Below are 22,938 nucleotides of genomic sequence, written 5' to 3'. Positions count from 1 at the left end.
CTTGGAACTCTCTGGGCTGAGGAGGGCCTTTATATAGGCCGGGTCACACGACGAAAAGTGTTAGCGAGCCACGCAAATTACCGCAAGCCTCCGATAATAGATACTGGCCCGGAAATTTACCAGGACCTTTCCGCCGATTGGTCTTGTGTCAAAGATGAAGGATGATGGGAGGATGGGGAAAACAATAATCCTTGCTCCACAGACAAACGCCTATCTGGTACCCAGACCGCTCACCACCCTTTCATTTCTGTTCAAGCCAACTCTTGCCTCAAGAACACCGACAACATACTAGGGGATGGCATTCAAAATGCTCACAACAGTGGAGGGAGCGGGGATAACGATTGCAGTGTTCTCTCTGCTGCTGCAACTAATCCCCCTCTGCATTCGGGGTTCGCGAGTCTTGAAATCCCTTCGCCATTCAACACACAAATATGAGTTACAAGAAGACCAGAGTCTCCTGGATGACTATCAACGCTATCTCACCTCTACCGTGAAGGGAATGATAGGGTTGCCAAGCCCTGTGCCTGACGTTGATATTGCCAATTTTTGCAGAGACCCTGGCAGTGCATTACGGAGACACCCGAGTTTGGTCCAAAGCCTGCAGGGAAGGCTTGGCCAGAATCGTATTTCGTTTATTTCGTCCATGCAGGAAGCACAAAGGATTATGGATAGGCTCAGTGACCAACTAAACCCGGGGAATGCTGATGATGTAAGTCAATCTTCAATCCGGCCATTCTTTTCCTGTTTCATTTCAGCATTTAACCATGAGCATTTAAGATCTGCTGGAAAATAAAATACGTTTTCGCGAAAAAACAGCGCTCAGATCAATTCGACGAATTGGAAAAGCGGATCAAACTCATGGAGCGTCTCGCGAGCCCACCAGTTGCCACGTATAGCAATCCACGCCTCGAGCTGCTGCTCCCCGAATACCGAGAGGCTAGGAAGATAGCCAGCACAATACACGATGTCCTATTACATGGCAACTTCTGGGGCTGTCGGTGCGGAAACCACTGCATTGATGTGATACTCTGCCATGACATTCAGAACTATGAAGGACCCAAAGGAATGAAACTTCGCATAGATTCACCGACCACAGTTTCGGATGGAGCAACGCGTGGACAACGGAGGTGGCAAGAGGTGAAGGTTGACTCCGCCCCAAATCCAACCGGAGGTCCGACTGCGTCTATGACTAGCATGTGCTCCATGCTTACCGGGCCACATCCCGCCTTTGGGTATCTGAGCGACAGTGATTACCGACATGAGATTTCCATCACCGGGGCTGCAGTACGAGGACTGCAGTTGAAAAGTCTTGAGGACATCGTACAATATCCATGTGTCCGATCAGTCTCGGCCGAGAACAAGCCCATATTCAGTGCAAAATCTCGATTTCATTTTGCTGGAAAGCTTGCATGTGCCGCACTTCAATTCCACGGAAATTGGCTCCCTAAGAGTTGGAGCAGCCGTGACATCGCTTTCTTGAGCACTATGGGGTCTGAAGAGTCTCTCCGAACCCCCTTTTTGGCGCGCAACACGTCTAGTGTTCCGAGACGGTCATATCGGCCAGCAACCTCAGCTATGTTGAAAGAGACCCTGATATCACTTGGGTGGAGTTTAGCCGAACTTTCGTTTTGCTCAACAATCCAAGATCTGCCATACTCCAAGAATGAGGTTCTCGGAGGTGTGAAGAAGAAGGAATTTCTGCGTGATATCTCCGAACAAAGTGGAGAGAGATATAGGAAGGTGGTGAAACAGTGCTTGTTCTGGCCGGATGATCATGGTGCAGATGACATGTTCCGGAAGATAGTTATCCCTTTGCTAGATATAGTACGCACTTTTTAACGGCCAGAGCCGTTTCTGACAAAGTGAAGCAAAGCTTCAGGGACGCGGTCTTCCGGTAGACCCTCCCTTGGGAGAAAATGAGAAATGAAGTTTGGCGTCTTTGCCTTCATTATCTACCGCCTACCCGTCTCACCGCCGACTTCCCATGGTCTGCTGGACAGTACCGCCTTTTTTCCCAGGAACCGCCTTGGTAATTGCCGGCAGTATTGGAGGCACCGCGTTTTAGCCGAGTGAAGTCGTGACTCTTATCGATACGATCGACCGCGTCTGAGGATCTCTGCGGCGTAGCTCCTGGAGTCAATGGCGGACCTTTCTCCGCATGCTTTCTGACAAAAATTCAAAATTCAAAAAAAAAAAAATATTCAGTAAAACCAAGGACACCCGGTGAGGACGAAAAACAGGATGGTCAAGCGTTTTTGCAGTTCAAGTGTAAACGGCGTCATTTTCGGCCGTAAAAACCGCGGTCATCACGGCCATACCACGTACGGTATACCAGTAATACCAGCAATTCAATTCGATTCCCACGCATGAGTACTGGTGTATCTGATCTCCGTACTGCATCGAGTATTGTGTTGATCAACATCCTACCTGCCTGGCACGCGACAGCTCAGCGACCTGGTGAACATCTTGGTTTAGCCCCAACAGGCAGCCACGAAAACATGCGATGCCGGTGGTGGCTGAGTCCTTGGATTCCGGTCAACAGAAACCGATCCTCGTTTAACACTCTTGGATGTGAAAACCCCGGCGACACCACGATAGACCAGCTGAAACTACAGGCGCTCTGGTATCGGTTGGACCAGTAAGGATACAACGACGGGGGTCAGCCGGACGATGAACTGTAAATGCGCCGATCGATACTCTTACGGTATTCGTAAGTACGACATCATACGCCGACCGCTCGTGGTATCGAGAGATACCTTACTGCCAGTTACCAGTTCGCGATGGACGATATGGAACCTATTAAGGGTGGACATGTTGAATGCCCGCTATGGCAGCCCGTCTTCACTCGACGGGGCTACTGGTGAAGAGAAAATAATCCTTTTTTTGGTGGTTGGTCAGCCTGCCGCGTGACAAATTTAGACTTTCCTGACTGAGGCACCCAAGACTCGCGTCCGCCGAAATTACGTGTTTGGCATTCGTACCGTCTTACGGGCCCCTTCAGCAATGGGTGTCTACCTACCTACCTACCTTATACTTAGACAAAGTTGTCGACTTTACTACCTTCGCAACAGTGGCCTGATCCGCTAGAAGGAGTCAGATTGGCCGACACCTTGCAACCGTCGTTCTCAGACTGACGTGGTGCGCCTGACCAGGCTGGGCCGGGAACGAAATTACGCGGGCCCGTAAGGTTCCGTCCTGACGAGACTCGCGTAAGTTAACCGCCACCGTCTCGTCTTGTCCCCGTCTCGTCTCGTCTTTCTTCCTCTTTTCCTTCTCGCACCCCCGAGTCTCCCTTCCCCTTCGCCCAAAGCTCTCTCTTTCTCCCCTGCCCTCTCGCAGTTTCGAGGTCGCTCCCCATCGCCACGCCTCCGAGTCCATCTCTCTCATCTCCTTTCTAACCCCGGGTCGCCTTGAACTCCATCCACCATCGATTTATTCAATTCTTACGTCGTGAACATGGGTCGTACCGTCGACCAGGAAGTTCACGCGGCGTTCGTCGAGTTCCGCGCCAAGGAAGACGATAAGGTGCGTGTCGGCGGCCTGCTGTATTTCCCGTAATATTTCACCGCAACCCAGAAACTGACCGGTCCGTCCGCGCTGCGTTCGGCCTGTCCAGTGTCTCTCCGTCCAGTGCATCTACTGCCAGCAGATCCGCGCAAAGAACACCTCGCGTCAGAAGCAGCACCTGCTCGAGTGTCCCGGTCTCCGCGGCCACACCAACCCCCCGGCGCCCCAGACCCAGTCCACCCCGTCCGCCCCGAACGGTATCGCCGCCAACGGATATCCTCCCACTCCCAATGGCACCGCCGCCGCCGCCGCTCCGGGCACCGGTCCCAGTGCTGCTGCCATGCAGACCCCCAACGGGCCCATGATGTCCAACGGAGTGGCCCCTCACGCGACGCCGATGCAGACGCCGCTGCAGAACATGCCTGGTCGCGCCTCGCTGCCCACCTCCGGTCCCACGGGGGGCGCCGCTTCGTCCGCGTCCGCCTCGCAACAGGCCTCGCGCGCCACTCCCAAATCCAAGCCGAAAACCTCCACCTCCAGCTTACCCGCCCCGCCGTTGGATGACGTCCACGCGGCGTTCGTTGAGTTCCGTGCGAAGGAGGAGGACAAGGTAAGACCGACCGGCACACTCGGCGTCTCCGACGACGGTATTTTGACAGAGGAACAGTGCCTGTCGGTGCAATGCATCTACTGCCAGCAGGTCCGCGCGAAGAACACCAGCCGGCAGCGCCAACACCTACTCGAGTGCCCCACCTACCTCAGCGTGATGAAGGACTCCATCCCCGCGAACAACCTCCTCCACACCTTCCCCGAGGGCGACGTGGCCCGCTCGTTGCAGATCCCCGCTCCCTCCCTCGAATTGGATTTCCGGATGAGTATCAAGATGAACCCCCGGGTTGCCGTCGGACAAAGTATTTGGGGGCAGAGAGATTGGGTGACGTTTATTGGTGGTCAGTGGGCCGGTAGATGGGGCAAGGGCGTTATCTTGGTGAGCTCTCCATCCTTCAATTTCCCTGCCCGGTGTTGGGCGACTATCTAAATCTATATCTATACCTATATAATTGGTGATGCTAATATCTCAACAGCCGGGAGGACAGGATTCTCAGATCGTGACCAAAGAGTCCACCACCAGTCTTCGGGCAAGCTATATGCTTCAGACTTCCGATGAGCCGCCGGCGTATATTATTGTAAAAACCAGCGGATGGTTAACGGGTGCGAAAGATGTTCTGGACAAGGTTAATGACCCCAACATGGCGGACGCTATTAATCCTAATACCTATAAGTACCGGGTAAATCTCTCTATGGAAACAGGTGATGAACGCTATGCATTCTTGAACACCTTAATGTGGATTGGTAGCGGCTGCCGCAGAGGCCATGAAGGTTCGTCCATATCTTCTATTCCGTCGGATCATCGCATTGGCTAATTTCTCAGAAGTCATCTTCGATGCTTTCCGCGTCAATTGATCTGCCACGATATTGCAACTCTTTTGTCGGTTTTTGAGCGAGTAATCACTATTTTCGATTGGGGAAAATTCATCGTTTGTTTTCTCATTCCTGTTATCTTTCCTATCTCATTACTGAATATGCTTGGTGTATTCTCGACCTTTCAAAGCCTCTGGTATGGAAATTCTCTTTTCTTTTTCTTTTCCACTTATATCTTCTACATCACTCACTCATGGGTCCGCTTGATGCCATTCTATCGGGACATATCCGGTGCTTTTCATGCTATTTCCTCTGATGACACCATCTGTTTCTTGCGCTTTTGCTTCTGTATGGTATTGTTCTCATCTCATTGCAAGGTGCAGGATGTTCTAGCCTTGACTCGAAGTGTCTTTTTTCATTCAGTTCATTCAGTTCGCTCTGATTTCTCTTGTCTTAATTCGACGACAGTGGAATCACGACCTAGGGTCATGTATCTTATTTCTTTTCAAGAATGGAGAATGTTTACTATGTCGGTTGATTTCTGGTAGGTACGGGTTTGGACCAGTAAAATATATAAATGGGGTACCGCCGTACAGGTCAGCGGGTATGGTATGTGATTTGGTCAATTACCAAGTTCACCTGAGAGGAAATATATAACCGGGGTTCCTGTATGGATGAGATGGAAAGGGGAATGAAACTATGAATGAACGAAATTCATACAAACAAATAACCTTATTAATAGTAGGTATTAAATACTCGTACTTGCGTTCAACTCTAGGGAAGATAATTACAGTACCTTACTACTCCTGTTTACCCAGAAGATACTGGTCGTACAACATACTACTAGTTAGGTCTCGGCTGTACCAAGATACCCCAAGGTTAGTGCCAGATTATCGTGTGTACGGAGTGATATTTACAAGCCCCTTTCATTACCAACTAAATATAAGGTAGATACCTACCTATACACTCCCCATACCTTATATCTCCCTGATAAACAGCCAGGTACACAGGTAGTACATACATGATACCCCGTACGACGTTGAGGGATAGCTGGCCCGGTACCCTGTATCAGTATGCGAAATGCGGGCAGTTCACGGAAATAACCGAACCTGGACCCTGGCAGGTAAGGGTAACGGTTAACCTAGTGCATGTATCCGTCCGGGTGGGGAGGTATTTACCCACCCAGTACCTACCACCTACCATTGATAATCAACAGCCCTTCCACCAAAGGTCCTTAATTAAGATTCTAACTCGAAACATGATTATACTATCTAGGTAAGAGTATAAGGTAAGGTAGGTGCTCTGTACCGGACCAGCGTAGCTTGTACGGAGTACTGTGTCGGTATTCTGTCCCCTCTACCCATGCCCATGAGCTGAGCTGAGCTGACCTGATCCCGTCAGATCAGATTAACGTGCAATTAAGATTAAGATTAAGATCTGGGCTGATCTGATCTAGCGTCTGTCAGCCCTCCTTACTTACCTAAGACTTTGGCCGGTTTCTATTTTGGTTTCCACCTCCTCTTCGGTAGCTTACCCTGCCGAATTATCTGGCAGGGTACCCCTCCCCCGCCTTGAATGTTACACACGTACGTGTTGGTTGTGTTTATGGTTATGATCATTAAAGGACTATTAAATGAGTAACTAGGAGGGTAAATGGCAGATTTATTGCAATTTATTAACGACAAACTGCCTAGCTAGTGAGGTTTACCTAGTGACAATGAGGAGCAAAAGAAAAGAGAATATTATTACAGTTTTCTCTCGGTGCCGATTATTTGTTTGATCTTCTGTAATTCATAGCTAAAGCTCAAATGCATATACATAAAACATACACTAACTGATATCTATAGGGCTATTATCTCAACTACAAACCACCATAACATCACATAGCATCCAAAACCTAGTCTAGAAACCTGATGAATTATCAGCACAAATGATTTCCCTACCCCTAAGACCTGTGGAACTTACCCTTTTCGGTATTTCCCTCGCCCATGCTCCTGGCGCTGCTGCTGCCACTCTGGATCGCACCTAGGATGCCATCCATGTATGGCGCGCCGCTCCACTTCTGGTGAGTGAGGACCTCGACGCCGAGCTCTTTCTCGCGGGCCTGGATCAGACGCACGTATGCGAGCATGCCCTCGTCCTTGAACGCGCGGGAGAGCTCTGTCGTGACGGTCGCGTTGGAGTGGAGACCCGCCAGGGAGATTAGTTGCAGGACGAATCTGTGGATCGTTAGTTTGGTCATGTATTATAGGGAAGGGAGGTTAGGGCGTGTCGTACCCGTGCTTAGCTAGATCCCAAATGAAGGATTTCAAGGAAGCTTCGTCGAAGCCCTGGCCCATCCAGTTGAACGAGGGGCTGAGGTTGTAGACGAGTTTCTTGCCGGGGAAAGCGCCGCGCACTTCACCAGCGAGCTTTCCGGCCTTCGCGACGTCGGGGTCCCCGGTCTCGACCCATAAGAGGTCGGCGTAGGGAGCGAACTCCTTGGCGCGCTTGGTGGCGGCCGGGAAGCCGGCTTTGTAGTGGTAGAATCCCTCGCGTGTGCGGGGGCTGTCGCAAGACCAGATCACTGGTGCTTTTGTGTAGTCGTTGGCGAGGGCTCGTCGGCGGGAGAATGATAGGTCGGGATTCTCCTGTACGTGCTTTTTGTATGCGTCCCGGGCGGATTGGGAGGCTCCCTCTGCCTTGAGGTGTGCGTCGACGGCTGATGTGGTTAGCATAGAAGGTAACAAGGGTTTGGGGGAGAGAAATACCTTCGTCGAAAGTGACAAGCTTGTGCCTCTTAACCCAGTCCAGCTCATATGCGTCGATCTCCGAAGGGGCAGCTCCCTCTCTTTCCATTGCCTGCAAGGTCTCGGCAAGAGGCTCGACCTCCTCCGTAACACCCAGGATGAACTCGTGGTCGCGCACATCAATGGCGCTGCTGATCAGCCTTCCGCTTTCCGAGTCCGTCCGTGCAATCACCAGGTTCTCTGCGCCCATCATGTCCCACTGGAACCGAGCGGCAGTAAGTCGGTTGATATGCTCACCAACAGGCACGATCACCTTGCCTGCCAGATGACCGCACTTCTTTCCGCCATGAAGCTGGTCTTCGAAATGGACACCCGCAGCACCGTTCTCGGCGAACAGCTTCGCCAGCTTCAAGACAGCGGACAATCCGCCATGCCTGTAACAATATCAACCAGCCGTTCCTACACCATTGGACAGGAACACCTACCCCGTATCACCGTCTGCAACGATCGGTCGCATGAAATCCACATATTCAGTCGAGCTGCGCTGCTCCGGCGTCATCTTCCGCCTCGCGTCCCATTGTTTTCGGTCGTGTAGCTGCTGTGCCTTGAACAGCCTCTGTACTTGGTTCGGGACGGTGTTGTAAGGATAATCGCCAAAATCGGGGGATACTTCGTTGGTGCTAGTCAAGATGGAAGAGCACGCCCAGCCAGAAATATACAGAACTTCCTGGTTAGGTGCCTGCTGGGTCATTTGGACGGGATCAATGGCGCCCACTGCGAGATACGTCAGATTCCATCCCCCCACCAATTATGGACGAACACATACTGGTAGAAACCGGCTTTCCCTCCGCCGCTCGCTCGTTGAGCAGATTGAATAGTTTCCGCGCCATCAATGAGCTGGGATAGGTCTGTTGGAGCGAGCCCCGCTTGCTGACGACGTCCGCGGCGGAGTACGGGCGCTTGATGCCTTCAAAACGGGGGGAATTCCACCACGCCTCGACATCTTTGATCTGTTGCTCGTAGAGCGCATCTTCGGCCGCTCCGGCTTTGCTGGACTCAGGCAGGAGCTGGAATGAATCGCCTGGCAATGAGGTTGACACGGGGGGAGAGACGGGCGGTAACGAGGAGGCCGACATCCGCGGATAACCGCATGTGAAGGAGCGCAGGGCGTTGCGGGAGGGACTGCCTGCAGTCGCGGAGAGAGAGGGAAAGCGTCGAGGAATTCGACGAGGCACTGAGCGAAGCATCATCCGTGAGATAGTTTTATTGAGATGAATTCTATGAGGGAAAGGAAATAGTAAGGAGAGAAGAGTTGCGGTGATGCAAGAAGGACGTTGATGATCCCCGCCGAAAGACCGGGGCTAAATCGACCTCGGCCCGGGGTGTCTCCCTTTACCCCGTGCTCGCCCAGCCTCCGCAATATCCGCCCTGACTAACATCTCGCTTTGCGTCGGATGAGTTGGTTTGGTTTGACGGTGGACAATTCAATAAATACAAATTTCTCATTCTGATGATTTGTTACGATGATTCAGTCAATCGAATGCAGGCAACCCCGCAACTACCCGATCCATGCAAATTGTTGAGAATTGACCTTAAAGATGCATCCGTGGAAATAATAATTCCAGACAGATGACCTGAAAGTTTTGCGAATAAATAAGAAGTATAAAAGAAAATAAATAAAGAAACAGGAGATCGAATCAAAACAAAAAAGAACAACTACCTATCACCAAATCATTTGAACACGTCAGTGCCCCCGAAAAAGAAATCTTTTGAAGCCCCTAAAAACCGCCCAATCTGTTGTCATCATCGTTCGAAAATCAGTATCTGCAATAATCTTGCATTTTTCTTTGTGATTTTTGTCGTTCCAACCAATTTTCTGGCATTCCTGCGAGCCAGTTCATAAGCATCAGCAACTTGGGCAGTGGGATTGCACAGATAGCCGCAAACGGACACGAATCTTCCAGCCCAGGAGCTTCGGCTGGCATGGACTGAGGAAGACTCAATGTATTTCATGACGATGTCTTACTTACCTTGCTGCAATATTTCATCACATTACACCTCGCGCATGTTGACAATGGCCTGTCTCCTTGGCCACATCCATGACACTTGGTTTGCTTGCCAAAACTTCTCGGTCAGGACTGAATTTCATCACTGAGCTGAAGTAAGTTGGCGAGGGACGTAGGAAATTGCTATTTGAAAGTTAGCATATATAATCAACAACTTAAAGGATATTAGATGATATCCAGGTGTAAGATACCTTGATCAAGTCATAATCCTCCTGAAGAACCCCCAAGGAACCATCACGAAACTGATGCTGTATGGGATACATAATCGCAATAGCGCGTCCCATTTTTAGCTCAGGTGTTTTAAGTCTCTGTCCCATATCTTTTGTATAGAAGGCAATGGTGATTTGTCTGTCTGCTTTGTCAATGGCACTGAGAATCAGGCGGGGAAATGTATCAATGATGCTGACAACCTCCACAAGTAAGCACCAATGCTTTCGTGGTTTGTAAACCTTGCGATTTGACTGTAGGATCTTCAATTCTGGAATGTCAGCGAAGTTTGGAAATGCTGTCCGGTCTCGCAAGTTTGCGTAATCTTTTGTAGAGTTTGATGCGTTTGAATAAGGCTCGCTGGCACTTGACGAGTCAGACATGCTGTGTGGTCTTAGATAGGTACGTTAGAGAGGATATAGTAGCAATATTTGATAGGCTGCAGACATGAGAATTCTAGTAGGCGGAGTTTAGAAGGAGGATTGAAGCTCTGTCTTTTCTAGCGGAAACCTCCTATATCTTATAATGCGGGAGATCTCGTTTGTAGGCAGCACAAGGAAACTAATGCTGGTTGCTTGGGGGAATGGTTTATAAGCTTCAAGAATAGATAATAAAGCATAAACCACGCAAATATGCATTTTTTGTTCACCTTCATAAAAGTCAGAATGGGTCATATATCATACTGGTGGCTTAACCGCTGTTCATGTCCTGTGATGCTGCTTCCATCTGCATAGCATCAAATACATACACCTTGGTCCAATGATCGATGGACTCATCCCGACACAAAGCTTCCCAATCTTCATTCACTGCGCAAAGGGAAGCTTTTAAAGTCCCAGAAAATAGACCAATGCATCATCGACATTTCCTGGAAGTCACTGTCTGCGATGATCTTGCAGTCTTTCTTGTGGTTTTTATCCTTCCAACCAATCTCTTGACATTCCTGCAACCTAGCGTCAGTAATTTCAACCAAAGCTGCCCAAAAAGCAGGGACTACATAGACCGACACCAAGGCATCGTTCATAGCCCCATGCTTAAACCGCAAGCAATAAATACAAGCATCCACTCACCTTATTACAATACTTCAACACACCACACCTCACGCACTTCTTCAACTCACCCTCAGCACCACACGCATGGCAGGTACTATGCTCTGCGAAATCCCTCGGCCACGATTGAATCTCCTCACTCAAGCGCAGCAAATTCTCCAACGAAGTAGGAAAGACCTACCACCTCATCAGCAAATCTATCCTCACTCAACCCTAGCCAGCCAAACAAGTAAGCAATGAAAAAAAACTAACCTTAACCATCTCCCCCTCCTCAACCCTAACGCCCAAACTCCCATCCAAAAAAAAGTGCCTAGCCGCATACATAATCGCCACGGTGTTCCCCACCTTCAACGCCGGGGTATCCAACGTCCGGCCCTTATCATCGGTATAGAAGGCCACGACGACCGGGGTGTTGTTCTTATCGCGAGCACGCAGCAGCACGCGCGTGAAGCGCTCGATGGCAACGATCTCGACGAGCAGGCACCAGTGCTTTTTGGGCGCGTAGCCGACCTCGCCCTCGGCGTAGTAGCGCAGGTCGAGGTCTTCGGCGGATGGGAGGGCGTTGAATCTGGGGCAGATCTTGTTGTCGCGTAGGTTGGCGTAGGCGGGTGGGGGGTGGGCTTGGGGGGTGGAGCGGTGCGGGCGCCGGTTGAAGCGTGCGGGACGGTGGGACATGATGGGTTGGTTGGGTGGTTGGTTGATTGGGTTTGGATGGGGGAGAAGAGGGTTTATGAAAAGGAGGCAGGAGGGGATACAGGGAGGGTTGTGGGAGAAGGGAAGAGATTACGGCGAGGGAGGAGGAAATTAGATTGTTTTGAAGGGAGAGCTTGATGTGAGGTGCTTGGTGGGAGTTCCCGCTGTGGGTTGGTGGGGGAGGAAGTATATCTGCAATGTTAAATTCCATTTCTCTGGGGGAAAAGGTAAAGAAGGAACAAGCATTTTAAAGCTGGTAAAAGATAGTGGTAGTTACCAGGAAGATTCTTAATGTTATTTTATTGCGTAGTGCATCGACATTTCTCGTATTAGATCTGACTTAGAGTTATCTAGACATTAGAGCTATCGTAGACCTATCCAAAGATAGCTGTTGACTGATGCAAACCACCAAGATTATATCCACTGGACAGATTATCATAATATGACATAGAAGAAAATAAAAAGAAATTTAGGAGAGAAAAAAAGAAGAAAGTAAAAGAAGAAAAGAAGAAAAAAGAGAAGGAGAGAATTAAGTGAAAAGAAAAAACGAATGGGTCGTTGCATAACTCGGTCACTCTGAATGTTAAGAGCATACTAAGCAATTGGCTTCAATGGCGCCCCCAGCAAAATCAGCAGAATGTCGATAATGCCCTGACCAAGCGCACCGATAGCACCGGGGTCCGTCAAGCTAGTCAGCGCAGTCGAGTTATGGCAGCCCTGCTTGACAGGAACGCCATTCATGCGATCAGTAAGCCATATAATGGCATCAGGAGCACCGACGATCTCCATGGCTCCGTGCTCCGACAGCGTATCGCGCTTATACTCCACGTCGGCACCGCCATCACAGTACTTCGTGACCAGCGCATCCGTATCGTTGACGGGACTGACTTCGTCGTTGAGCGACTTGTATACAAGAACAGGCACCTTGGGCGTGTGCTGACCCATCGCATTCTCCTTCAGCACTTTAGTCGCTTCCGGCCCCTCGAAGATCTCCGTGTTGTTTACATAAGTGTAGATGTCGTGGTTGAGATAGTGCAGCAGGTCCTCCGTCAAGCAGTAGTCTTTGGTCTTGCGGAAGTCCTCGAGCTTAGAGGGCAGAACGTTGTCGTTGATCAGTTGCTCGATCTTGGGATACTCGTTGGCAAGGCCCTGGACTCCGGAGGGGACCAGGCCTGCAAAGAAACCCTTGTTGACGGTCTTGATGACGGGCAGGATCTCGGGCACGGTGCCGCCGAGAGCAGCACCGGCGATCTTCAGCTCGGGAGCATACGTGGGCTGCAGTTCGGCGGCGAATCCGCTGGCCAGGCTGCCACCGGAGTAGCCCCAAAGCGTGATGGTCGGGTTTGCTGCGATGTCCGTGATGTGGCAGGACTGCAGTGCAGCGCGGACATTGTCGAGCACGATATGCCCGGAGAGGTTGTTTGCCAGGAAGGCGGACTTGGTTCCAAGGTGGTCGGGGATGGTCACGATCCATCCCTTGCCCAGTGCGGAGCTCAGGAAGAGGATTTCAGCTTGGGGCATGATGAGACCGAGGAAGTTATCGTGAGCAGCATGGAGTTGTAGTCCGAAAGAGGGAGCGCAGTTCGGGCTGGCTGCATCCTGAGCTACTTGGTAAGACAGAAGTTTGGTATAGTCGGCATTATGAGGGACGAGGATCGTGGAGGCAGCCACAACAGGCTTTCCAAAAGAATCGGTACTTCTAAACAGAAGCTGATGCGCCGACGCCAGGTTGACCTTGGCAATACTGAAGGCAGCAATTGGGAAGGGAGGTTCTCGGGACCGCAGGATTGTCCCGGGAGGTGAAGATTCGAAGCCTTCAGGAGGGAGATAAAAAGGATCATGCACGGGCTCAACAGGACGGGAATCGTTTGCCGAGCGAGCAGCTGGCATGGCCAGCGAAACCCGGGGCAGGAGAGCAAGAGAGAATAACAGAAAGGAGCGGAGCCCGTACATTTTGGAGGGTTGATATTATTCCACTGCTTGTGCTGCAGAATTTAGAGCAGATCCTCCTCTATATATCTTCCTCAAGCGGAAATGTTACAATAGGGCTAATGGCAGGACTAAAAAATATTAAACATTTGTACCTGAATAGAAACCACCAATTGGGCCCAAAAATGGGGGGCTGAAGAAAAAGGGATCGATTCATTCGGTTAAGAGAGTAGATCCATGGTCTCCACCTACGGAGTAGAGAGCTGAGCAGGCTAAGCTATCGTTTAGCATCTTTTGGTCCACTTGAACCGGAAGAAATTGAAATGCTGCACTATTCTCAAGCCCTAATCCAAGATATCTGCTGACTTTGATATGAGGCCAATTTAACCCATCATGGGCCGCAAATCCAGTTCAGAAAGTATGGGCCAATTTGATTGTAATTGTATGACTTACTCCGTAGGGAGTACACATGCGCGATATTTCAATCGTTCATCCGAGGCAATCTCTTGTCGATCCATTCTTTAGGTTGGGCCTGAACCAGCGGATCTTCATGAAGGATGAGAATGTGGACCTGATTCAGGAACAGCCGCACGCCAATTTTTGGGCCCTACACTCGGAAGGGCCTCTTTTTGCGATCTTCTTTAAAGTGTCTGTTCTCGCACGTATTGCTATTTAAGGAATGATTCCCTCGCTTGTGTCGGTGTGTCAAGGCTGATTATTCTATTCTGCGAGTACATACAGTGCCCAATTCTGGAATCCGTGGTTCGGATGAATTTTTGGCGGTGCACACAAGAGAAACTTGGAATATTAAACTAAAAAATAATACCTCGCCCAGTAATGCCCTTTTTCAACTGCGGAGACGATATACCGTCAACCGTTGAAGCTCATCTTCTCACTAACATCTTAACGCCATGCCATTTGAAGGGTTGATGAGCGGAATTGAAACGTCTGCCAAATTAGCTCCAAATTGCCTGTCTCGATTTTGGGGGTTTAAAAATCCGTGTCCGCGCGACATCCAGTCATCTCGAGTGTTAGCTGTGCATCCGACGCTATCCATTATCGATGCAACATCAACAACTCTCGTATTCAAATCCGAGGTGTATAAAATTGCGGAATACAATTACCCAGACCCATATTAAAAACACTTGCTTATCACATGGTAAAGCTGAGCAAATTACACGTGAACAATGACAACAATTCCTATAGTATGATAAAATGACTGATATACCGCCTACAATATTTCCATCGCAGCGCATTGTCAAAAAGAAGATAGCGAGAGGATATACTCCGAGAGAGGCGGAAACCGTCCGATGACGCAGCCCGAGGCCCTAAAGCCCAATGGGGAATAGAACTGCCTCCCCGCATCGATAACCTGCTTTCTATTATCACGCCTACTCCCTTCACCTGTCAACCTGCCCTGAAATAATTGCACGATGGGCGGCTGGGATGTCTACTGCGCAATCTGCGCTTCGAATTTCAAGAAACGCATTGTAGCCGACTCTGACGACGAGAGCAAGAACACGTATAGCGCGGATGTCATTGGAGAGAGTGACACAACGTGGCTGGGAAAGGTTCACGGTCTTGGATTCAATCGTGATGCGTCTGGGGATCGAAAGTATGGATATCATTATCGTCTTTGGGGATTGGGTGTTGATGCTGATCATTTGCGCAGATCGTTCTTGACAGGGTCGGGCAGGTATTCGGATTATGTGAATATATCAGGCCTATGAACTAAGAGGATCGTGTACTGACGTATGCCTCTAGGGGATATTATCTCTCGAACCAGGCGATGGTCAGTTCTTATAAACCATGGCCTAGCAGCCTACACCTCCTAACCTTCCACAGACCCCAATGTTCCCGCCCACTCCGACGAAGAAATGATCGATTTTGTCGCGTACGTGTCATCTCTGCGTTCGCGACTATGCTAATAAAACCAGATACGACGACCCCGACGGGAACCAACAGCCTGTTTTCCCTGTCCATGCCACCTGCTATCAGGACATCCTGCCGAGGTGTTTTAACGATACTAAGCAAAAGATAAACGGCGATGTACTGTACACTCTCTTCGAGGAGATCGTGGCATCCAATCGCATGAACAGACTGGATCTCGACTACGGCGAACCCAAACCCACAAAGGGACAGTACTGGGAGTCGAAGAAAGGCGAAGAGGTATTTCCCTTCCTTATACCCGATGAAGCAAATATACTCATCAGATGTAAAACAGGTCCTGGTGACAAATCCCGTCCAGATTCCTCAATTACCTGAATATCTGGGAAAGGCCCAAACCATCGCTACAAAGACCAAGGAATCCAAACCGGAGAATCCCCCATCAACGGTAGACATCTTCGACAAGCTCCCGAGCGAACTACGACTTGAAATCCTGAACCTGCTTCCCACAGCGTCTGCACTGGCCCTGAAAACCGCATCTTGGACGATGCTCAAGGCGCCGCTCTCGTGGCGGCAGAAACTAGCATCTGATATGCCCTGGCTTTGGGAGTTTCGCGACCTCGAAGTCGACATGTGCAGGTCTGGGAAGCTGAATAGCGAGCTTTCTCAGGTAGTTTCAGAGCTTAACGAGAAGTCGCGATATAGCAAAGACCAGACGGGTTATATCCCTGGGCTTGTGAACCGCAGGAGGATCTGGGGCGTTTGCGAGAATCTCAGGAGCATGTATATGGATAAGCTGGAGGCCAAGAAGGATAGCTCAACGCAATAGGTTTTTCTATTTTGGAAGTTTACAGATGAATGATGACAGGGTCTTTGATGTATTCAATGTAACTTGCCTTAGGCTCCAAATTACCCGAAAGGGTAGGTATACCCGGGCGGCATAAGAGTGGGCTGGGCTGGGACCCTGCAGAGCCAAGAAAGGGCTGCAGATGTATAGAGTTATCGATCCTGAGTATGTAGATCATATGGTATCTAACGGGTCTATGTAAGGGTAAATGGCATACCTTGCTTCCTGGTTAGAGGGGAATATAAACGCGCTACGTGGAATTCAAGGCCATTGAGAATCGATCAAGTCCTGTGATTTTTTATTGTCTTTTTGGGCACTGTATTACAAGCTTTTTCGTATGAAGATGATCGACATCTTAGTATATGTATATTTGTGTAATTATGTACAAGGATTCAACTGGATTGTCTCCAGTGAAAGTATATGTGCAGGTCGGCTCGTTCCATCGAGTAATAAAGATGGTATCTAACCAAAATCGAATATGCTGAATCCAACGCCAGAAATGCTGCATCAGGAAGTGTCGCTGCCAGTAGGAAGGTGATATTGTGCCGCCCAAAACGCCGTACGGGATATCGTAAACTCCGAAAAAAAAAATCAAAGACTCATGCACCGGACCAAATCAATGGCCGTGCTCGTTGAACTGGATGTAGCGTCCGACGGCAAGTTCTCCGAGAAAGGCGCCCGCGAGAACGGAGCAGAAATATCCGACATTCATAGTCATCACGGCCAACATGCTAATGGGAAAATCAAAATTAGCGAGATGAAACTTCGTGACACAAGGCAATCAGGTGGGGGGAGAGGATAAAACACATACAGGAGGTATGATACACCCGTAATGACAAGGAACAGGAAAGCTCGCGGCAGATCCACACTGAATCTCCACGGGAGAGGCTCGCGCGCAACCCGACGCACGACGCGGACGGACTCCTCGACGCCCTGCGCGGTGACCAGCGAGGCGGATTTGGTTTCGGGGTCGGCATCGATGCGACCGACTTCTGGCGTCTTGCCGGCGATGGTGACATAGCGGCGGTTGAGGTGGGTGTTCAGCCAATGGGTCTCCATGACGGCCTTGAATGCCGTCAGCAGCCGGGCAATGATCGATAAGACGATAAGGAAGATGCAGGTGCCGGCGTAGGAGCCGCTGGACGAGGGCGTCCAGTTCGTGGCGAAGAGAGGCGTATCGTGGGCGTTCATGAATGTCATGGTCATAGACATTCCGGAGGATGACGAGGACGAGCTGGAGCTGCCCGAATGGTCCATATTGCTCATATCCATGGTGGTGGGGTTTGCGGAATGAACGGATGCGGGTGGTGACGGTTGATTCCAAGAGGGAGAATGCTCGAGAGGAAGGTCGAGGGTTAAGTACAGACCGTGTGTAATGAGGAGAGGAATAGGAAGAGGTGAGGGAGTAAGAGAGCAATTGTGGACATGAAGCCATATAAAAAAGACGAGAGCCGGAGACTTTAAGACACAATCAAGTCGAAATGAAGCCGGTCCAGCCAAGGCCCATGTCAAGCACGCTTGAGCACATTTCTGCGGGTGAGCACTTTCTTTGCCCCCTGATTGGTCCGTCTGGGTGGGGCGTGAGCATATTTCCGGCCAATCCGGAGTGTCCACTGGCGACGTGAGCAGATTATTACCATTTCATTTGCATTGGAATATTCCGAGCAGGTTTAGGCAATAAATAATATTCCAATGGATAATAATAATCATAATCGTAGTAATAATAATTGAATGACTTGGTCCCGGTGTAGCCATCCTCGCTTGTTCCATCTTCTCTTCTCTTCTTCCGCCCTTCAAACTGTCTACTCTATAACCCATCTGCCAATCCGCCAGTCTGCCAATCCGACAGCGTGACATCGGAAAATGTCCTGAGAGCCCCCGCCAAACCCCTCCTGTAAATTCAATCAGATCTACTCCGTACTCTCCTTGCATCGCCCGCAATCATGTCGATGGGTGGCATGTCAATGGGCTCCATGGGCCACATGCACATGGGCGATGGCGCTCCGGATCTTTTCTACCTTCAGAAAATGTATTGGGCCGTCGTCGGAAGCGCCATTGCAGCCGGCACACTTGTTAACGGTCTAAATCGCTTCCTTGCATTTCAAAGGTATGTCCATGTCCCTTGCTGATAGGGACTATGCTAATCTTATGTAGACTTCGGGACTCGACGCTCACTCCGTCAAAACCAAAATCGCTATTTTTCAACACGTATGCCACTTTTACCGCGATCACCCGGGAGGCAAGCTACGCGACGCTGCCTCCGTGGTCATTCGGTGGTCGCACCATTCATTTTGCCCCGTTAGGACCCTTGTCGGTCATTCTCGCAAACCTCGTCGTGGTTCTGGTCTTCTGCTTCTACAAGCTGGACACCCTCGACCAATGGAAGTGGGAGGATGTCGGCTACCGGACGGGGTTCGTCGCTATCGCCCAACTACCCTTGATCTTCCTGCTGGCGGGAAGACAAAATATCATCGGTTATTTGGTCGGCATGAGTTACGAGCGTCTAAACTGGTTCCATCGCTGGGTTTCCCGGACGCTCTGGCTCACGACGACGATTCACATGGGATTCTGGTTTCGCAACTGGGGACGCTACGATTATATCACCTACCAGCTGAAGAATGATCCTCTGTCCCAGCGGGGTTTTGCTGCCTGGGTTATCCTGACGTTTATTGTCCTGTCGTCCGCTGCACCCGTCCGACGCTTGAGTTACGAGTTCTTCGTTCTCCAGCACCTAGTGACCTTTGTCGGATTCATCGCTGCCGTGTGGCTTCATGCCCCCGAGGAGGTCAAGGTTTGGGTGTGGATTCCCATCGGGTTGTTGGTGTTCGACCGAGTCGCTCGTTACGCCTGGGCAACCTACGCGAACCTGTCCATCTTCCATCGATCGAAGAATAACGGCCATGCCCTTTGGGCCAACCGTGCAACCTTCACGCCTTTGCCCGGAAATGTCACTCGGATCACCATCGACAATCCTGGGATCCGATGGAAACCCGGTCAGCATGTTTTTCTGACTTGTCACTCGGTGGTACCACTCCAAAGTCACCCGTTCACCATTGCCTCCATCCCCGAAGACAACAAAATGGAGTTTCTCGTTCGAGCCGAGAAAGGCGGCACCCAGCGATTCTTCCGGTACGCTTCCAAAAACCACCACGTCTTAGGCTCTGCAGAACCTAAGCCAGAAAACCGACCCCGCGCCGTCTTCCTTGATGGCCCGTACGGGGCAATCAGACCGCTTCGTCAGTTCGACAGTGTCGTGTTGCTGGCAGGAGGCATGGGAATCACGTTCACGCTGCCATTCCTGCGGGATCTCATCGCAGCATGGAAATCACAAGGCGCCGAATCCACGACTCGCCACGCCGTGACCAAGCGCATCCGATTCGTTTGGGTTATCAAATCACGGGCTCAACTCAGCTGGTTCGAAACCCAACTGCAGTCATTGCTCGCCGACGCGGAAATTTGCCAAAGTGCCCAGCAAGACCTGGTCCGAGAACTTGACCTCAGCATTTACGTGACCTGTGATGAGAAGCTGGAGCCTCAACCAGCGGCCGGACAAGCGCAATGCTCGCAGGTTCCGCCTGCCCCAACCACCACCACCACCACCGTCATTGCGAATCCCGATTCGAAAGAGAAGTTCCCCGCCAAGACGGACCAGAAAGAAACCATCTCCGTCAACTCCGTTTCGGAGTCCACCGACTCTGGCTGTCTCCCGGGCGGCGGATGCTGCTGCACCACGGCAATCGAGGACGAGGACGAGATCACCGAGCACAACTGTACTTGCTCCGGACATGCTGCGCCATCCGAGCCCAAGCCTCAAGCTTCAGAGAAGGACGATGAGATAGCAATCGATTCGGAAAAGCCCAAAACCGAGGTGAAATACATCGAATCGGACTCCCAACAAAACATCAAGTACCCCGATCTCAGCGTGTTGTCTGGTCGTCCTCAGCCGCGCAATATCATCCGCAAGGTCCTAGAGAAGGCCGAGGGTGAAAGCGCGGTCGTTGTCTGCGGGCCCGAGGGACTCTCGGATGATGTGCGTCGCAGCGTTGTGTATTTGAGTGATGACCGGGCCGTTCACAAGGGCACAGGGGCCCAAGGCATTTACCTGCACGTTGAAAAGTTCGGGTGGTGATTACACCTGTGTGATTTCGCTTTTGTATATAGATTTTAAATATACCCATAAATTCTTGCAGTTGGAATCAAGCTATCCTATTCAGCGACTGTTTATTATACAGCCTACCAGTTGGGAGCAGTGCATTCCTGATCAGGGGTTCTTAACCTTCGCCTCCCAGGTGCAGAGCCATCATTCTGATAAATCCTCCCCGAAGGACAGAAGACGATGTATAGTGTATTTCCTCAATAATCAGAACCAGGATTAAATATTCCTCTACCTAACTGGCCTTTAATAAGACGGTTCTAGTATAAACCTTGCTCGATTAAAACAGAGTCCTCTACCTTAACAAAGTCCTAAACCCGAACAGACAAGAAATGAGACCTTCAGAAATACACGATGACCAGTCAAGATAAGTGCCTTGACTCCGGTTTCGATCAACACACAAAATAGAAAGAAAAGAAACAACCATCTAGCGAGTGTAATTGTACCGGTGAAAGTCCGGGGGCTGGTCATCGCCCGACTGGGCACTCTTGCACGCCTCTTCAACCTTCTCCTCCAACTGATCCCACTTATCCTCGGGCAGCACACACGCCGTGGTGAGGACCCTGGTCCGAAAGGACTTAGTCGTCGACTCACACTGGGCACCCACACTTTTGAAGGCCTTGCCCAGAGCGGCATTATATCGCATCATACTCGTCCCCTTGGGCTTCCCGGCTCTCTTGCGCTCAGCCCGCTCCGATCTCCCATTGAACCTGGGGATGTCTACCTTGATCGGCAGGCATTCCATGGTCATGCGTGGACCGCCGCGCCCCTTTGGGTCTGTCCGCACGAAGATGCTATGGCCGCGGACGTCCGGGGCGGCACCCCCGCGCTCGCTGGCGCGGCATTTCCCGTCCTTGTATTCCACGAATTGCTCCATCTTGCGCGCGTTGCACTCCTTCGAGTCCATTTTGACCCCGTCCGCGCAGAATTCCACCGCGTCAATGCACCCCGCGCCCCCGGGGAACTCCTGGCAGTGCTTTTTCTTCGCTGCGCATTGGTCCGCGATGCATTTGCTTTTTTCGCTCGGGTTGCAGTCCCGGAAGCAGTCATAGCCGTTATATGAGCCCGCTTTGTCCTTGCTGTCGTACGAGGTGTAGCCATCTTTGCAGGAGGATCCGGTGTAGTAGTGTGATATGCACGACTTCTTGGAGGAGCATTGAAGATCGTCGGCGAGGGAGACCGTCGCCATTGAAAGGGCGAGGAGGGAGGTGAAGTGGAATTTCATGTTGACTGGAAAGAGGATAGACCAATTGACTGGAAGGATTGTGCGGAGAGCAGATGGAATGAAAGATGGCGAACCGTCCATGACCTGACGCTGGGAAAGTCGTCAATTTATAGTAGTAGCATCGTCCCTCTCGCCATTGCCTCGGAATGCAGAAGGGCGGCCAACCACCCCCTTCGGGATCAGGACGATGACATCAAATGGATGCGAGATCTTTACTCCTGGGTCAGTTCTTACAGGTCAGACATGTGATCACACTACCTTGGGTACACATTCACGTACCCAGCTCACAGAGACCTCAGTATAGATTAGTATACCTAGTTAAATAGACCAGTGACCAGGTATGTCGACACTACCCTCGGTCAAGCTCAAGTAAAGTATCAATTAGGGTAGGTGCCATTGTTTGACACGTTCGATTCCACGCCAGGGCATAATCATTATAGTAGAAGCAAGGGGTCATAGATGTAATCTCCTAGGCATGATTCAATACCCGAAGGCGCGCTCTACCCAGCCGGCCGGAAAATGCACATCCCTTTCAATCTACCAGTTATACGGAGTACTCCGTAGTTATTGGACATCGGTGACTGGGGCGGTTCAGATGGCCTCTTTAAGCCACAGTAGCACCGGATCTGTGGTCAATCCACTTGAGTAGTACAAAATTGATAGCGCCTTGGTCACAGGGAGAGTACTACTGCGGCATGGCATGCATACCAGATCATACGGGGGTGATCGAACATGTTGTGGCGGCCATACTCCGGAGTATATAGTCTGTCCATCCATCTCCTATAGATAACACCAGTTATTCAACTCAAGCAATTGTCTGTACATATGGCATTTGAAGGTAATTTCATCACTAGATTATTTTCTGCATTTTGAATTTATAATCGAATTACTTGATAGTTCCAGTAACGCCATATAGTACCGCGTGTCTCCATTCAACTAGTCAACCAACATTAAGGACAGAACAGACAAAACCATTGTAAACTGAATCAACCTTCTCAACCCATAAATAGAACACCACAAACAACCCAATTAACTAAATACCATAAAGATCATAGCCAGCCAGTGTTAGTTACCAACTTCTAGCAGTTAATGACTCACATACGGAGAACCCCCGATCCACGCAACATGACGTAATCACCAACCCGAATCCCTACCTTAGCTCAGCCCAGCTCTCCAACCACCTCCAAGTCGAAGTCCAACACCATCTCCCATCTATCCCATCTCACC

The 22,938-nt window shown here is 50.4% G+C and overlaps 10 protein-coding genes across 10 annotated transcripts; 4 read left to right on the top strand and 6 right to left on the bottom strand.

Moving 5' to 3' along the window:
• Positions 1-307: 307 nt before the first annotated feature.
• Positions 308-1,839, top strand: P170DRAFT_426225 (uncharacterized protein; the record flags this gene model as incomplete). Its single annotated transcript, XM_024847697.1, has 2 exons — positions 308-709; positions 817-1,839. The coding sequence occupies 2 exons, from the start codon at positions 308-310 to the stop codon at positions 1,837-1,839; spliced, it is 1,425 nt and encodes a 474-aa protein (XP_024704583.1).
• Positions 1,840-3,248: 1,409 nt separating this feature from the next.
• Positions 3,249-6,216, top strand: P170DRAFT_464751 (uncharacterized protein; the record flags this gene model as incomplete). Its single annotated transcript, XM_024852272.1, has 8 exons — positions 3,249-3,525; positions 3,617-4,495; positions 4,593-4,887; positions 5,440-5,473; positions 5,526-5,538; positions 5,777-5,807; positions 5,928-6,052; positions 6,205-6,216. Exons 1-8 carry the CDS (start codon positions 3,457-3,459, stop codon positions 6,214-6,216), a joined length of 1,458 nt encoding a protein of 485 aa, XP_024704582.1. The 5' UTR covers positions 3,249-3,456.
• Positions 6,217-6,715: 499 nt separating this feature from the next.
• Positions 6,716-8,986, bottom strand: P170DRAFT_408394 (methylisocitrate lyase ICL2). Its single transcript, XM_024846730.1, has 6 exons — positions 8,485-8,986; positions 8,144-8,432; positions 7,680-8,092; positions 7,207-7,630; positions 6,895-7,148; positions 6,716-6,839 (listed from the first exon to the last, which is right to left on the bottom strand). Exons 1-6 carry the CDS (start codon positions 8,906-8,908, stop codon positions 6,832-6,834), a joined length of 1,812 nt encoding a protein of 603 aa, XP_024704581.1. The 5' UTR covers positions 8,909-8,986; the 3' UTR covers positions 6,716-6,831.
• An 804-nt stretch (positions 8,987-9,790) lies between these two features.
• On the bottom strand, positions 9,791-10,314 carry P170DRAFT_426222 (uncharacterized protein; the record flags this gene model as incomplete). Its single annotated transcript, XM_024847696.1, has 2 exons — positions 9,791-9,847; positions 9,916-10,314. The coding sequence occupies 2 exons, from the start codon at positions 10,312-10,314 to the stop codon at positions 9,791-9,793; spliced, it is 456 nt and encodes a 151-aa protein (XP_024704580.1).
• A 269-nt stretch (positions 10,315-10,583) lies between these two features.
• On the bottom strand, positions 10,584-11,767 carry P170DRAFT_509858 (zinc finger MYND domain-containing protein). The gene is made up of 3 exons (XM_024854713.1): positions 11,230-11,767; positions 10,999-11,154; positions 10,584-10,871 (listed from the first exon to the last, which is right to left on the bottom strand). The coding sequence occupies exons 1-3, from the start codon at positions 11,650-11,652 to the stop codon at positions 10,731-10,733; spliced, it is 720 nt and encodes a 239-aa protein (XP_024704579.1). The 5' UTR covers positions 11,653-11,767; the 3' UTR covers positions 10,584-10,730.
• A 497-nt stretch (positions 11,768-12,264) lies between these two features.
• On the bottom strand, positions 12,265-13,623 carry P170DRAFT_358991 (putative secretory lipase; the record flags this gene model as incomplete). Its single annotated transcript, XM_024844327.1, has 1 exon — positions 12,265-13,623. The coding sequence occupies one exon, from the start codon at positions 13,621-13,623 to the stop codon at positions 12,265-12,267; it is 1,359 nt and encodes a 452-aa protein (XP_024704578.1).
• Positions 13,624-15,020: 1,397 nt separating this feature from the next.
• On the top strand, positions 15,021-16,338 carry P170DRAFT_384015 (uncharacterized protein). Its single transcript, XM_024845666.1, has 6 exons — positions 15,021-15,214; positions 15,272-15,308; positions 15,364-15,391; positions 15,445-15,493; positions 15,537-15,768; positions 15,824-16,338. The coding sequence occupies exons 1-6, from the start codon at positions 15,033-15,035 to the stop codon at positions 16,313-16,315; spliced, it is 1,020 nt and encodes a 339-aa protein (XP_024704577.1). The 5' UTR covers positions 15,021-15,032; the 3' UTR covers positions 16,316-16,338.
• A 611-nt stretch (positions 16,339-16,949) lies between these two features.
• On the bottom strand, positions 16,950-17,599 carry P170DRAFT_358272 (copper transporter family protein; the record flags this gene model as incomplete). The annotated part of the gene is made up of 2 exons (XM_024844278.1): positions 16,950-17,064; positions 17,145-17,599. 2 exons carry the CDS (start codon positions 17,597-17,599, stop codon positions 16,950-16,952), a joined length of 570 nt encoding a protein of 189 aa, XP_024704576.1.
• A 677-nt stretch (positions 17,600-18,276) lies between these two features.
• P170DRAFT_384010 (ferric reductase family protein) lies at positions 18,277-20,462 on the top strand (the record flags this gene model as incomplete). The annotated part of the gene is made up of 2 exons (XM_024845665.1): positions 18,277-18,440; positions 18,488-20,462. 2 exons carry the CDS (start codon positions 18,277-18,279, stop codon positions 20,460-20,462), a joined length of 2,139 nt encoding a protein of 712 aa, XP_024704575.1.
• Positions 20,463-20,913: 451 nt separating this feature from the next.
• On the bottom strand, positions 20,914-21,711 carry P170DRAFT_495047 (uncharacterized protein; the record flags this gene model as incomplete). The annotated part of the gene is made up of 1 exon (XM_024854078.1): positions 20,914-21,711. The coding sequence occupies one exon, from the start codon at positions 21,709-21,711 to the stop codon at positions 20,914-20,916; it is 798 nt and encodes a 265-aa protein (XP_024704574.1).
• Positions 21,712-22,938: the final 1,227 nt, after the last annotated feature.

This window comes from Aspergillus steynii (genome assembly GCF_002849105.1).
Source record: "Aspergillus steynii IBT 23096 chromosome Unknown P170scaffold_4, whole genome shotgun sequence".
NCBI lineage: Eukaryota > Fungi > Ascomycota > Eurotiomycetes > Eurotiales > Aspergillaceae > Aspergillus > Aspergillus steynii.
The sequence above is the reverse complement of the archived record's forward strand: the minus strand, read 5'-3'. Positions and strand labels throughout refer to the sequence as shown.